We start from the raw sequence: 15,218 nt of genomic DNA on the forward strand, positions 1-15,218 counted from the left end.
CAACAAAGTCAGAGAGGAGCAGTGAGGAGCATCATGGTAATTAGTCACATCGTGGGGATTGCTGTGATCTTGACGGTCGTTTTCGCCGCTGAAGGAAAGTATGTTGGTGAGTTACTCGTCTCTCAATCTTTACATAAGAATACTTTACTTTTAATCTTCACCTATACACTGCTGGATAAGGAGTGGACTGTGTCTTTGTATAATCTTTGGCTGCTGTTTTTGGATGGCCCTGGCTTGCCTTACTTTTTTGTATTGGGGGTCGTCAGTGACTTGTACAAATTGCAAAATCAGAATAATATTAATTACTGAGATATTTTACAGCACCACTTATATCAGCAAAAACTTTGTTTATAAAGCTTATTTCATTTCAAAGAGAGCTGAGTGTGGTTGAACAAGAGATACTATGAAGTCCTTTTCCTTTCTTTCGCCATTTCTAGATTTTCTCAGGAAATATGAAAGCCATTACTCTAACAAAATGTTATCATTTATATTCCGTATATAGTCAGTGTTGCTCCTTTACAAACATTCTAAATTATCCCCTCTGAGGTACACTCTAACCTTTGTGACTTGGGTGGCGCACGTGGCTAGATGATACATGTGCCTTTAAGTTAATCCTTGTAAAATCTCCTGCAACTTTACCTTTGTTATTGGATTTTCAGACGCAGCCAAGGTGGATCCGAATGCAAAGGTAGGCAGCAAATTCTTTAGTAGACGTACACACCTCTTTATCAAAAGTAACATCCATCATGATTACGATTCATTTATTTATTTATCTTTAGGGTAGTCCCTTCAGTTAATGCAATAACTGATTTCCAAGGGAGCCCTTGAAATTACAGATAATAAATAAAGGTCATAACATAAAATGATAATAAATATAGGAATAATACAGAACAAACTCGATATGGCAAACAATAGCACTGAAATCATCAAACAGAAGTTAACAAATGGTGTTGAGACGATGAGCTTTAGCCATGAGCGTTCAGGCTTTAATCTTAAGTTCCCTTTCATCAGGTACATGAACAACACAGATATTCTGAGCAAATTAACCTTTATTCATATTTTTGGATATATAAGTAGTTAGGTCTTCTTCCAGGCGAGACATGTACTTATCTTATTTTGCCAGCAGAAATGAGATGTGACAGGTCTTACGTTTGTGCCCGTGTAAAAAAACATTTCCTGGTTGATTATACATTTAATTTATTTTTCATGTCCACCTTACCTCAGCTCGGCAAGACGAGAGAGAGGAGGGAGGTCAGTTATCCTTAAGATTTTGATTTTAGTAAGATAACATCCGTTTCTGTTTGTCCCTCAAGGATTTAACTTAGGGCCCTTAATGTAAGTCAAACAATAAAAAAATTTCAGTCTGTGTTCCTTTTCAAATACAATTTCATTCGCTTGTTGAAGAACCACTGCAGGTAGTTGGCAAAATGGTAACTATATATATGTATGGATTTTTTTAAAATTCAATGCAACTGTGCACTTCTTGAAAATGGTATCACAAAAACATCAGAGGCTCTTCTTTGGTCTTTGTTCATAGAGGGGGGGGGGTTAGAAATATGATACCTATACATGCACAAGTTAGAAACTTTTCCTCCTGATCACTATCACGTTTTATTGCTATGGTAATTACTCATCATTGCCTCTTTTGGGATGATGTATTTGCACGTGACAATTGTCGTATGTTCACTTGCATAGCCATACCCTTGTGCATATGTATGTATCATATTCATGTATTATGCATTTATGTATAATATAATATTGTGTACTTACTATCTATATATTCATGTTAATGTTATGAAGTAGAAGACTCCACATGAGCGATCGTGCTTGATGCCTTATACTATATATAATAAATGTGAATAAAATATTTTTTTAGAATTAGATAAGATAGAAAATACCCTTGGTAAGTATACATATGTCATGAGTTGAAGGAAAGGAAACTGTTGTTGAACAATAAGCTTGTATCCATGTACTCTAGGTTGAAGCTCTTGACAGGCACATCCCTGGATGGCACATTCCTGACAGGCCCATCCCTGACAGGCCCATCCCGGAACGGGTGATTGACAAACCATTTCTCATGCCAATCGAGGATGTCTTCTCCATTTCAGGTAAGTGTCAATGTTGATCATCATGTAAAACGAGCTACATAAAAGTATTGACAAAACAAACAAGTTGCTCGGTTAGCAATCACATAGATCGAAAGCGTAAGAGAAGCTGTTGACTTTGTAAGCATTTCAATGCCCCACCAAGCCATCCAGGTAATTGAAATCTTTGGGTCCCAAAAATAAAACAGAAACATTACTAGTAGTACTTAATCATTTTCATTTGCTTAAAATGTTTTAGATGTCTTCAATGTCGCCATTACGTGCGAGTACAAAATACATTGAGCAATTAAGCACCATAGACTTTCAAGATTGTCACCTCTTGTATCTTAAATGTTTCTTGTTCCATATGTTTAATGTATACTCGATGGTTTTAGATTATCAGTGAAGTAAAAAAAATATTCTGTATCACCGTGTCAATTCTTGCAGTCAATGTTTTAATGTTAAGATTATGAAACGTTATCAACAGCTGTAAATGATGTAAATTACAACGCAGTTCAGGCTATTGAAGCCTGCGATGTTGTGTAATAAGTGAAGTTCAATAAAGTTAGCGCGACTCCGACTCCAGATTTAGAGATGCTGCTCACTAGAGATGTCGACACTGGAGACAAAATATGAATGTGGTTTTACAGGTCGCGGCACAGTGGTGACAGGCAGGATTGAACGTGGGATGATCAAGGTTGGAGACGAAGTGGAAATAGTTGGGATTAGGGAAACAGCTAAGACGGTTTGCACAGGTGGGCAATAACATTCTATCTTTAACTATAGTTTACAATGGCAAAGATAATCTTATTTCATTTTCCTAAATAGATTCGGCTCAGACCCGTAGAGACCGCAAGATGACAGTGAGGCAACCGTGAACCAGTAGATACTGTCCATATTATATAAAACTTTAATGTTTTGCAGTTTTATTCTGTTGCTTTACTCTTTCAAACCATGATCCAATTGGCTTCATTTCCTCAGCTTTTCCCGTAAGTCCTAAACTTTAAAATCTTATAATGATAATAATAATGATATACCATAATTTATTTTCATACGTTGAGATTAGTGCCATATTCAAGGAAGAAGTTGTTTCACCAACCATCCATTCTTCAAAACGACTTCCTCTTTCAAACCATGATCCAATTGGCTTTATTTCCTCAGCTTTTCCCGTAAGTCCTAAACTTTGAAATCTTATAATAATAATAATAATAATGATATATCATAATTCATTTTCATACGTCGAGATTGGTGCCATATTCAAGGTGAAAGATGTTTCACCAACCATCCATTCTTCAAAACGACTTCCTCTTTCAAACCATGATCCAATTGGCTTTATTTCCTCAGCTTTTCCCGTAAGTCCTAAACTTTGAAATCTTATAATAATAATAAAGATATACCATAATTCATTTTCATACGTTGAGATTGGTGCCATATTCAAGGTGAAAGTTGTTACACCAACCATCCATTCTTCAAAACGACTTTCTTGTCACAGAAGCTACCTGGTTCAAATTCTTCTGTTTTTCTTTTTCGTAGAGATTAAGTGAACTCGGTTACTGTTCGCAGGTGTCGAGATGTTTCGGAAACTACTAGATAAAGGCCAGGCTGGTGATAACGTCGGTGTTTTGCTGAGAGGTACGAAGAAGGATGAGGTGGAACGTGGCCAGGTGTTGGCCAAGCCTGGAAGCATCACTCCTCATACCGAATTCGAAGCCGAGGTATAGTCATTGTGGCTTTTTATTGGATATCATATTGTATGTTAACGCATTCAGAGTACACGGACATGCTGATTTACAGTAGAATGTTATGCTATGCAGTAAATCAGTTTCAACGAATTGTAAAGATGACATCTTGAATCCATGGTGTTGCTCGTGTGCTTATACACTCAGGTGTACATCTTGAGTAAAGACGAAGGTGGACGTCATACCCCATTTTTCAACGGCTACCGACCTCAGTTCTACTTCCGGACCGTGGACGTCACAGGAAGTATCGAGCTTCCCGAGGGTGTGGTAAGTTTTGGCAATATCATGTCTACATCTCAGCGAGACGACATTTCTTTCATCTGTTTTTTTTTCTCTCAAAGTCAGGGATTGAGCTTTTGTCCTAAAGAACTTAAAGCATTCTCCACAATCCATGTTTAAAACCTTATGACAAATCTTACATCGTAACCTTGCAATATCATTAGGCTTCCTTTACGTGTCAAAAAGCGAAGGAGCTAAGCATATCCAAGAGGTACAGAAAATCCTGATTTCGTCCATTGAAAATGTCTCCCAAATCAGACCACTGAGAAGTAATCATATTAACTGTCTAAAGACCTGACTCAACTTCTGACGAAAAGTTCAGATATGAGTAGAGTGGCGAGTTACTGACACTGATGTATAAATGTACTTGCTACATCTAATGGAAAAGGATATGCCATAGTTTACTTCGCTATATCTAACTTTGTATAGATTAGTCTTTGTTTGAAAGATAAGCTGAGATTGTTGAAAACATACTGAAATATGAAAACATACATGAACTAACGGTACACTACACGTATGAAAATAATTGTTGATTTTTTTATTTTTCTGGTTTCCACAGGAAATGGTGATGCCGGGAGATAATGTCCAGTTGACTGTAGAGTTGATCACTCCCATCGCCATGGAAAAAGGGCTGCGGTTTGCCATCCGTGAGGGGGGCCGGACAGTTGGTTCCGGGGTTGTGACCAACATATTAGCTTAGGATCATATAAGGTACTAAGAGTCTTTGGTCGATGCCATTTCTAGTTTTCTATTTTGGTCCCTTAATCATAAGAAAATAAAAACATTGTAACTCTATCATATATGGGAATATGTGGAGTAGTGGGCACAGGTACATACAGAATAAGAACACTAAGTCTTTTCATTTTTGCTGTTCTGATTTTTCAGACTTGTGGGATGCCAGAGGACTTTCTCCGGCCGGTAGCTGCCTCGACTACTGAGCTGTTTGATCCCAGTAACTACATGTAGTAGTAAAGTAGAGTGGCATGAAGTCGGTTGTGTCATAGGTGCTTTCTATCCAGATATCATTTGTATCATGACATTGTTTAGTCTTTACTGTCACCACCGTACGTAATCGATTCTTAGCTGCAATCCTTAGAACACAGAATAAGACAATGTGTTACATTACTGACATTATTCACTAGACTTTTATTCGTGCAAGTAGTTAAAGAGGTTTTGTTGTATCATTATCATTAAAGTATATATCTACAGCAGACAGATGACATCATGTGTGTGTTAGTTGTCTTTTATCCCATTTGTTAAATCACGACTTTACACAGAGTCAACAGGTGTCTGACTATCAAAGAAAGCAAAAACTATCTGAGCCAAATCTCAGCTTTTTTTCCTTTACTGATATGTTCATATGCTGGAATAAATCAAGGAATGGACAGTATTTTGTAGACCTATGACCTGTGTCTCTCTAAAAAGCAGTCTAATTAGCATGAAGAGAGCTTTAGCCTCCCACGTAAGAGAAAACAGAAAAGCGAATGATAAGTAAACAATAAAACGAAAGTTAAACCTGCCGGCAGGTATTGCAGGAGGACTTTCTGACCGGTCGGCCTTTCTGACAGTCATCTTCCCAGCCAACTGGGGCGGATCATGGCAGCAAAGCCGACCTGTCAGAAAACTTTACAACTGTCAACCCCAACATCTGCTTGGTGACTTAACGAGGGTAACTTTGCAGTACGAAGGTAAGATAAAAGGGTCGTCTGAAGGTTCAACATTTGGAGATGTTGTCGGAAACGTTCAAACATAGCCTTACAAATGTGAGTTGTGTGACAACTCGGTGAAAAGATGGAATAACGTTAACTTGAAGCAGCATATTCTGGTACATGCAGATGACTAGGTTGTAGATATGTCATCACAGCTGCATACATGTAGTAAACTTTAACCTTCTCTCAGCTGAGGTCAGGCTCAAGTTTGCTCAAGAAGCATACAGTCAAACATGGCAGGAAATTGCCATACAAATGTGAGTTGTGTGACCACACAGTGACAAGAGGGAATAACCAGAAGCAGCATATGGTGGTACATGCATAGGACTATGCCACAGATACACCATCATCACAGCTGCATAGTAAGATTTAACCTTCTGTCAGCTGAGGTAGCCTTTTGCCAGAAAATTTGCACTGGTTATGAGTTAAGGCATGCAGGAGAAATGTTGTGCTCAAATCTATATATGTTTTATAACTGTCATTCATACATGAGGTCTAGAAAACCTCCAAGTTGGTGATGAGTTTCACTTCAGTCAATGTTACACTAATGTCAATGTAGTCTTGTAGTCAAATTTCTTTGGAACCATTTTTATTTTCTTCTTTCCTCGTAGAGGTGTTTCATGATTCTTCATCTTCCAATCATCTGTGATCTGTTCCTATCTGTTAACAGAGAACTGTGTGTACTATACAAGCAACTACTGGTGAAACATGTACCGTACAGTTATAAAGAAATGACGAAAGTCAGTTACTTTGCTTACTTGCAAAGTTACTACATTGTATGTAAGAAATAACATCGATCATTAGTAATAATTACACTTCTTCGGTCCAACGTTAGAGTTTACATAACTAACTATTTGATGTATCAACAAGTCTTTAGCGTAGATATAGCATCAAGTAAAATGTCTCCATCCATGTCTATGTTTATCAAGAATAAAGTCTCCATGCAGATCCACCGGTGGCGAGGCAGTATCGATGGGCCAAAACAGTATCCATAGACCCAAACAGTATCCATGGGCCAAAACAGTATCCATGGGCCAAAACAGTATCCATAGACCCAAACAGTATCCATGGGCCAAAACAGTATCCATAGACCCAAACAGTATCCATGGGCCCAAACAATATCTAGCCAAAACTGTAGCCGGCTGGATCTGTTTATTTTGGCCCATGGATACTGTCTAGCTACTGGTAGATCTGCTTGGAGATGAATGAAGTCTAACATTGGTACAAAAGCTGTCTCTTTGCAATTGATCTGTTAAATAATGGTTTCACAAGACACACGATTCTAATCTATCAAACTTCTCTAGTATTTACAAGACTTCTGTAGGAAACAAATCTCCAATGTTCAGTCGAAGCTTGCGTCCATGAGGTCCCAGAGGTAGTTTGCCACAAAGAACTGGGAGTTCTGCTTGGAGTTAAGCGAGAAGGGCTTCACATCCGACTTGCAGGTCACAACTAGGGGCAAAGGTTAAGGGTCATACTGGCCAGAGCATAGTCGACATACATGTAGGTAAAGGTCAAGCAGTCATCCTCAATTGAGGTGACGGATGCTTTTTCAAGTAGCTACTAGTAGTGCAATGCAGTGTTTTTTGGTCCAGCACACCGGGTCACCCCTACTCTTTTCGATAAGTGTGCTGGGTTCTTTTACTTACGGAGGCTTGACGCTTGAGGAACATGCCTGAAGCTCCCTTAACTGTACATGAGAATAAGGGGCCGCCAGCTTTATGTGACCATCTGAAATGACGAAGTTGGCATAAACTTTGATAAAATCTATAAAACCAATTGAAACATTTTAAGCCTTGTTCACAAACCAACCAAAGACTGGTAATTATATCTGTGCTATGATGAAGGGAACAAGATCAAACCTATACAGTGTACACAAAGGTTTACCATGTCACGCATGTGCGCCAAGAAAAAGGATACATCCCTTAATATCGTCAGGTCCACTGCTAAAGTCCCATTTCAGCTTGGTCACATTGGAGTACAGGGTAGTGAGGTACCTGTGAAAATCAAACCAAGATGATGATACTCTATGAGAAAGTCATGGTTTTTAACAATAGGACACAGCTGAAACCATTTAATTCTGTTGAATGTGTAACTGTAGACAGTGTAAGACAGAAACAACTGTGTGTATGTGTGTGGGTATACCTGCATGTATGAATGTGTGTGTGAAAATGAAATGACAAATAAATTACTAACCAACAATTTCTCATCCCTATCTTTAATTTGTGAAGCCTTTAGTTTAGCACAACTTTACATGTACCTGTACATACATTTGAGGACAATTTGCGTTGCTCATTGAAACAATGTTATTGTAAAATGCTGCATTGAACCTGTTTTTTTAGCCTTTGCACATGTCCCAAAAGTGGATGAACAAAACATACACCTCACCTCACATCAGGGAGAGCCTCTGTTGTGTTCTGTTTGACAGTCTCCTTCTGCTTGCTTACTGCCTCTTGTTCGTCCTTCAGTTTTTCAAGCTTTCCCATGAGGGATGTGGGAATGAGTTAAGGTAGAACATGACACATATAAATGATGTACAGTATTCCACATCCTACATCATAATAAATTCTAGGACTATTAGAGGAATTTTGCGATCAACTGATAAAGGTAGCAAGAGGTCTCAGTCTTTGTATCCACATTGCTCAGATGAGGATATTACAAACTATCAGCATGTCGGTTATATCTTACTTTTCCCATGTGCTGATGTAATTACTGGGGGTGGGGGCTGTCAGACAGTCAGAGAAGCTTGGGCAGTCAGAAAATGCTTCAATCCTTCACCCCAACATCTGCTTGGAGATTATTTGAGCATGGCGCCTACGGGTTGACCTCTGACCTGAAGAATGCCCATAAAAGGATATTGAACGCCCTGTTCAGCCTGTTGTCTCTGCTTCTCAGCCTGGGATTTCTCAGCCTCCAGCTCAGCTTCCTTCTGTTGGTACACTTCCTCTGATTGGCTGATGCTCTTCACTTTCTGCTCTTCATCCTCATTCATAGCCAATAATGCTTCACAAGACAGGAGAAATATTATTGTTGAGTACACAGAAATTCAAAACATTTTACTAGTAGGAGCACAACATTGAATAAAGTAGAATGTCAGCAAAACTGTACAAATGTATGACAGTTACTGTATCTCTTCACACTCAGAGCTCTAATCTGAAATTCTTAATACAACTTCAAGTTCAAGATTTTAAGCAAACAATCTAACAAGTGTTTTATTAATTTTTTCTGACTCTTACAAAAGCCAAGAATATACAGTCGCTGAATTTAACAGTATTAGTATTTATGTCATACCTGGGCCGCGAAAACATTCAATACGGGTGTTCCGGACCGTGTGACAAATAAATATAGAATACAACACGGGGTATTCCTCATCACCCGAGGTACCAGCAGCCCGACCGCGGGTAGGATCGCCTGACGGCCATAGGCCGGAGACCCGTGGGAGGACTGGGAGCGAGGGTGATGCGGAATACACTGTGTTGTATTCTAAATTTATCACTCGGTCCGGAACAACCTACACTAAATATCTAGGTGCCCACAGTCAAAAACTAGATGCACAGTTCCAATTTGAGAGTGCATATCAAGCACCCAGTATTTCGAGCCCTGCATAGTTTGTACCTTGAATGGTTTTCTTGACATCCTCCTCCTGTGTCTCCCTCAGCTGGCTGATTTTCGCCCACACCTCGGTGACGCGCTCTAACTCCTCCGCCTGCTCCCCAGCAGCCAGCATGGTGATCATCTCACTCACGATGTCCATCTTCTCCTGCAGGATGTCTTCCTTCATCATGCCACCTTCAGCCATGTCTTATACAAGCTGCAAAATATGGAAAAAATGTTACTTTCAGTTTCAGGGGTTTTCTGCTTCAGCCATGTCACACAAACTGACAAAGATGAACAAAATAAATTAGGAGTCTTTGGGGCATATGTGCAGTTCTTGGCACATTGGCCAAATTCGTATGTGTCCTCAACAATGTTAGAACACACTTTTTTAGACAGATTATAGCTGAGAAGCAATCCACTGTCAAGTGAGGAAAGTCGTGTAGAGTGCCCTTCCCAAAGGGAATGTCGAGGCATGTCAAAGTACCGAGTCCTGGAGCTATTGGTTCTGAACCAAAAGCGCTAACCATTTTGCCACACGATGCCACGCCCAAAGATTATGAAATATAGTATATGACTTACTATGACAATATATGAGAGTAAAGCATATTTTCATTTGTAGGGCTATTATCATCGATAATGGATAGCAGAATCTGAGCTTATTGTTTTCTGAATCATTGACTCAAAGATATACTTGTCTATCAAACTGCCAAAGATAAAATCATCATGTTACATGTTCAATGAGAATATATCATATGTCACAGGGGTTGTCATCAAAATTCAATGGTAGATAGCAGTATCTAAATTATTTTCTGAATCATAATTTGTAGATGCAGATCACATAGATAAAATTCTACTTGTACAAGTGGAGTTTGCAAGTATGTAGAGGAGGAGTGAGTATTTTCGTTGGCGTAATTGTAGATTGGAGTATACTTTCCCAAGTTTACAACTACAAACTGCATTCTATTGTCGATACGCCAGGTGGCGGTACGGTAACGTACCATTTTGTCAACCGACAAAAAATTATTATACGGCGTTCAGTTTCCTTTTCAAACGTTAAGTTTATGTTATCTACACGTATCTTGTTCATTGCTACGAACATTAAAACCCTACGACGTGATGTAACAATCCTAGAAACTGAAAGGAGATCGAAGAGTATCTTTGCCGAAATTTTAGAAGTAGAGGACAGCAAAGTGGCTAACTTGTGAATCTGGGTATGACGGCTCGACAGCGCCGGGGAAAACTCCCCTATTTCTTTAACTAGCAGCAAATAACCACATACAGAGCGCCACAAGCTGCTTATACGTGCAATCGTATGATCTCTTGGTTGTTCATTAGTTAGATACAGCAATATTTAAGCAGAAAAATGCAGAGAAATTGGGACAACATTTCAAACCTACCGCCAAATCCAGTCGTTACGGTATCCTGTAGCTCAAACCTGCTGGACTGCTGATTGGTCAATAGGGTAGGTAAGAGTTTAGAGAACCAATGAACAAGCAGCATTTGAATGACGTACGGGTAAGTCAACTAGAAGGCAGATAACCGCAAATAAAATGATATTTCTTTTACCTATGATAAGCTAATTATCTCGATTTGAATTATTTCTATAATTCCAATATATACATTTTTTTTGTTTATACAATGATACATATGTATAATAACTAATGATATCAAGAATGAAATTTGCTATAATAGAAGTTAATCTTCATGTTTTGCGTTGTACTGCTGTGTCGTAACCTCTTCTGAAAGGTCACCATCACCGGCGCGTGAAAAGTGTGTTGTGAAATTTTGTGTGCAGGAATGCGGAGGTTCTCTCAGTTTTATCGACTTTCTCTACCTCTTTGAGACAGGAAACAACAATCGACCAAGGGGTGGTGGACATCTTAAGCGCCAGGAGGCAACGACCAAGTTGCTGATCGTTCTTGTACGGCGAAAGTCCGGTAAGTTCCTAGAAGGGGCAGCGACGTCCCCCCTAAATTTCTTCGTTTGCGTCTTGGTGGTTCCGGTTTCCAAGAAGTTGAATGAATATTTACCTTTCTTGGACGTTTTGGTGGTTTCAACTAAGACACCAGAAACTGACAATCTTCTGTTAGTTTGACAGCCTGTCAGTATGATAAAACGCATTAAAAAAGACACAAGTTTTTAGTTGGGAAGTACAGGCTAGCTTCCTAAAGAATGAATGGGCGATCGCATGTATAAATTTGGGGGTGATAATATTTTACGATTACTAATCCTTATATTTTCGGGAACGTGGTTCTTAGGGCGCTAGGTGTGGTTCACTTTAGACTATTTCTTAACAGATATTCCACGTTCGTGAAGATACATTCTAAGTTTCTCACGGTAGTGACAAGGACAACGCCCAGGTGTCATCTTCAATTATACTGTTTATATGTCAAGGACACGCCCAACTGTTCAATGCTTCGTTTTCGTTTTTCATTTCAAGGCATCCTCATTTGAGGTGAAGCATGATGCTTTTTCAAGTAGCTAGTGGTAGTGCAATGCGGCTTCGCTACGGCTCGCGTTTTTGGCCAAGCACACCAGGTCACCCCTGAAGTGAACTGTTCTCGATAATTGTGTTGGGTTCTTTATCAAAATGTTGTTCAAAAGAATATTTCAAAACAAACTGCAGTATGTACATGTTTCGTAGATTGAAAATGTCGTCTTTCAAGTCAATTTCTATTTAATCAAATGTTTAAATTATGAAATCAAACTGGCAGAAGTACATTATGTATTGTATTGGACTTTCATAAAAACAAAAAAGAGCAACTGAAAAAAAATCAATTTATGATTGTGTCATTGTGTTATTTTCGCAGTCCTGTGTTTGAAAATATTTTCTTTTAGCACTTGAACCTTCTATTTACTGCCTTACTCCATAAGAAATAGACATTTGGTACAAAACAGCATGCTGCAAAGGTTAAAGATCTCCCTACATCCCACTAGGGGTTCACCTCAGTGTTCTCTATCCAAATTTTGCGACGAAACATGCTCAAGCCTTCTCTTCTGTCAATCCAGTCTCAAAAGGAGATGATTATACAATGTATGATATTGTTGTGTGTCAGACTGTATGGCAGTCCCTTGTGAATAATTCATCAGGGTATTATGTTACTGATTAAGGCAAGAGTATTCATTGATAGAATGTTTTCCCTGATTGGTTGTTATCGATCTCAATTTGAATGTGTATTCATCACAGGGATTGGGATGTAAGTTGACCTAGATATGACAGTCCGTAATCAAGGAGGTTTTATCATTGTTTTTACATTCATTTCATTTCATTGGTGTATTATCTTAAGAGACAGCCTCAATTGATTTGTTTCTTGGCAAGGCTTCTTATCTGACCATCTTTCAGCCCACAGACCTGTCAAGCTTGGATGTCAAAAGACCCTCAGGCTAATAATCTGGTTGCCAGACTACTGCAGGCTAAGCCCTAGTCGAAGCCACACGTTGTACTAGCCTTTACCAGGCTCCTCAGGTCACTGGAAAAATAGTAGAAGTTGGCCACATAGACAGATAGTGGTGTGGATCTAAACCCGAGTTTAGGTTTAGGTTCGGACTCGAGTCCAGAGGTTTAGGTTCAGGTCCGGACTTGAAAGTCCGGACCTGAACAATAATTTTTGAATATTTTTTTCGTGTTACATGTAAAATTGCATATTGGCAGATATTTTACATGTAATTTGAAAACTATATATACGGAATTATATACAGTCAGTAATTAACACAAAAGTTCAGTTATAAACACAAAAACAGCAATGTTTTCATATTTTTCTAGTGCAAATTTCACGATTTAAGGAAGGTTTAAGATGGTTTAAAACAAAAAGGAGTGTATGAGTGAGAGAATTTTTTTCAAGTCCGGACTTGTTTCCAGACGTTTAGGTATTTTTGGACTTGAACCTAAACGTTTTACAAGTCCGGAACCGGTCCGGGCCGGACCGATCCGCACCACTATAGACAGATAGTATCCCTACATGTATGATGTAGGTCACAAACTGTGCTCCTTGGCCAGCATGTTCTTTGTCTACTAGTACTTGGTCAGCCTCAATTGATTGTGGAGCCTGGTAGAGGCTAACCTCGCCCTTCCTGAGGGTTAGACTGGGCAGATTCTAAAAGGAAGTCATGAGTCACAGAAGTCTTGTTGGTCATATGGTAGCCTGGTATCCATCTAGTTACCTGCATAAATATACATTTGACCATGGAGGTTTTACCTTGTTCCTGGCCATGGAGTGGTCATAGATTTGGGCCAACATCCAAACCAATTATACTTTTATAGCTGCTCTACGTCTTCTTATTAGAATACAAATAGCATTTTTTTAAACAAGTTTGCTTAAGTGCAAGGCCACAGAGACCACTTCTTAGGGCACTGAACTAACGCTCACTGAAGCAGCATCTCTTCTCCCTAAGTCAGAAACATCAAGCTTGACTAACTGACTCAATAGAAGAAGCAGGCTAGAGGTTACAAACTAAGGCTGCTCAGGAAATTCCCTACCCCTTTTAGCTGGAACGGTTTGGATTTGCCTAACAGGAGGAAGAGACTTGGCAGCTATAAAATATAATAGGTTTGGATACCAGGCCAGTCATAAGGGGCATGTTGACCCAAAACTACATTGTATTACTCCATCAACTTGAGTAAAACCTCTGGTCAAATGTATTTATGTAGATAACTGTTATGATGATTATTATCTTTTATACATAGGAATACCTTGTTGTGTATCACAATGTTTCTGACATGAAAGTTCATCTTTGTTGGTAGATAGCATTCACTCGTCACTCGTGTTGAAAACAAGATGAAGGTTTTGTAGAATTCAATGTTTCATTTGGACATTTTCCAAGGTCCAGGGATTCTCTATACACAGAAGCTTAATTAGACAAGTCTACATGTTTGCCAAGTTGTTATGGTTTGTTTACCCCTAAGGGCATGTCCTGTTTGAACTATCTGTATTTGTCAGCAGTAAAATTCTTCTGTACTTAACTCTAGAATTTGGCCATGATTTTAACATATATTTACTCATTGCCATTTTAATTGGACTTGACTTGACATTACAAACTTGCAGTGTTATTAAGCTTATAATTCAACCATTTTTTTATTGTTAAACAATTCCTACTATCTTCCACTAACTTCGAATTCCTTTTGGCTGTATGAAAAGTTCTTAAAAAGTGCCCAATGTTTTAGAGGTGACAAACTGTTTTTCATCAGTCAGGATAATGTGCTATATCACACAAACTTAAGGTCATTGACCTACAATGTACAGGTACATGTACACATTATTTGATTGACAACCAGTACAGTGACAACCTGCTGCTGCAGGGTGCCATTAATTTTGTTCTCTAACCTCAGTCAACTTATTACCTGTTCAATCTCTAAGTGAGTAGAGTGTTGTTCACCTTGCATAGTGAGTTCGATCCCTGGCTGAGTCATACCATTTACTGAAAATGGTACATGCTACTTAATCATATCTTTCTTTGATCTATAATAGCACTCAGCATGTGCTAGGTAAACGCAAACACACACAGTCAGGGACTAATAGTCAGGGACTAGACTAGACTTGCTGTACAGTTTACAGTTTGAACACAAGTTGTGTGTTCCCGGGCTAAATGAACAGAGATGGGCACTGCACTATGTATTATCTGGTGTGGAAAGGACTAAAATAAACCTCAGTCAACTGCAAACTTTATCCAAGGTCACTAGAACCTTGACTGTGGCAAAGGTTTTGGCCAGGTGCCATGCAGGACTCCCCATGATCATATTAGTCTCCACCAGGCTAACTACGCCAGCTACAGGGAGAATACTTGCCAGGAAATTTGGCCACCAGAGGGTTTCA

General features: G+C 39.0%; 2 protein-coding genes across 3 annotated transcripts in view; one reads left to right on the top strand and one right to left on the bottom strand.

Moving 5' to 3' along the window:
* Positions 1–6,383: 6,383 nt before the first annotated feature.
* Positions 6,384–10,933, bottom strand: LOC136422260 (kinetochore protein spc24-like). Its single transcript, XM_066409911.1, has 6 exons — positions 10,806–10,933; positions 9,427–9,622; positions 8,668–8,814; positions 8,200–8,302; positions 7,732–7,808; positions 6,384–7,263 (listed from the first exon to the last, which is right to left on the bottom strand). The coding sequence occupies exons 2-6, from the start codon at positions 9,608–9,610 to the stop codon at positions 7,154–7,156; spliced, it is 621 nt and encodes a 206-aa protein (XP_066266008.1). The 5' UTR covers positions 9,611–9,622; positions 10,806–10,933; the 3' UTR covers positions 6,384–7,153.
* Positions 10,934–11,148: 215 nt separating this feature from the next.
* The window catches only part of LOC136422247 (phospholipase D1-like), a 40,476-nt gene continuing 36,406 nt past the window's right edge, over positions 11,149–15,218 (top strand). For both annotated transcript variants that reach the window (XM_066409891.1, XM_066409893.1), the window contains exon 1: positions 11,149–11,345. The gene's annotated coding sequence lies outside the window, so the exon portion shown is untranslated. The remainder of the gene's footprint in view (positions 11,346–15,218) is intronic.

Source organism: Branchiostoma lanceolatum, chromosome 16, assembly GCF_035083965.1.
Source record: "Branchiostoma lanceolatum isolate klBraLanc5 chromosome 16, klBraLanc5.hap2, whole genome shotgun sequence".
Classification (NCBI taxonomy): Eukaryota; Metazoa; Chordata; class Leptocardii; order Amphioxiformes; family Branchiostomatidae; genus Branchiostoma; species Branchiostoma lanceolatum.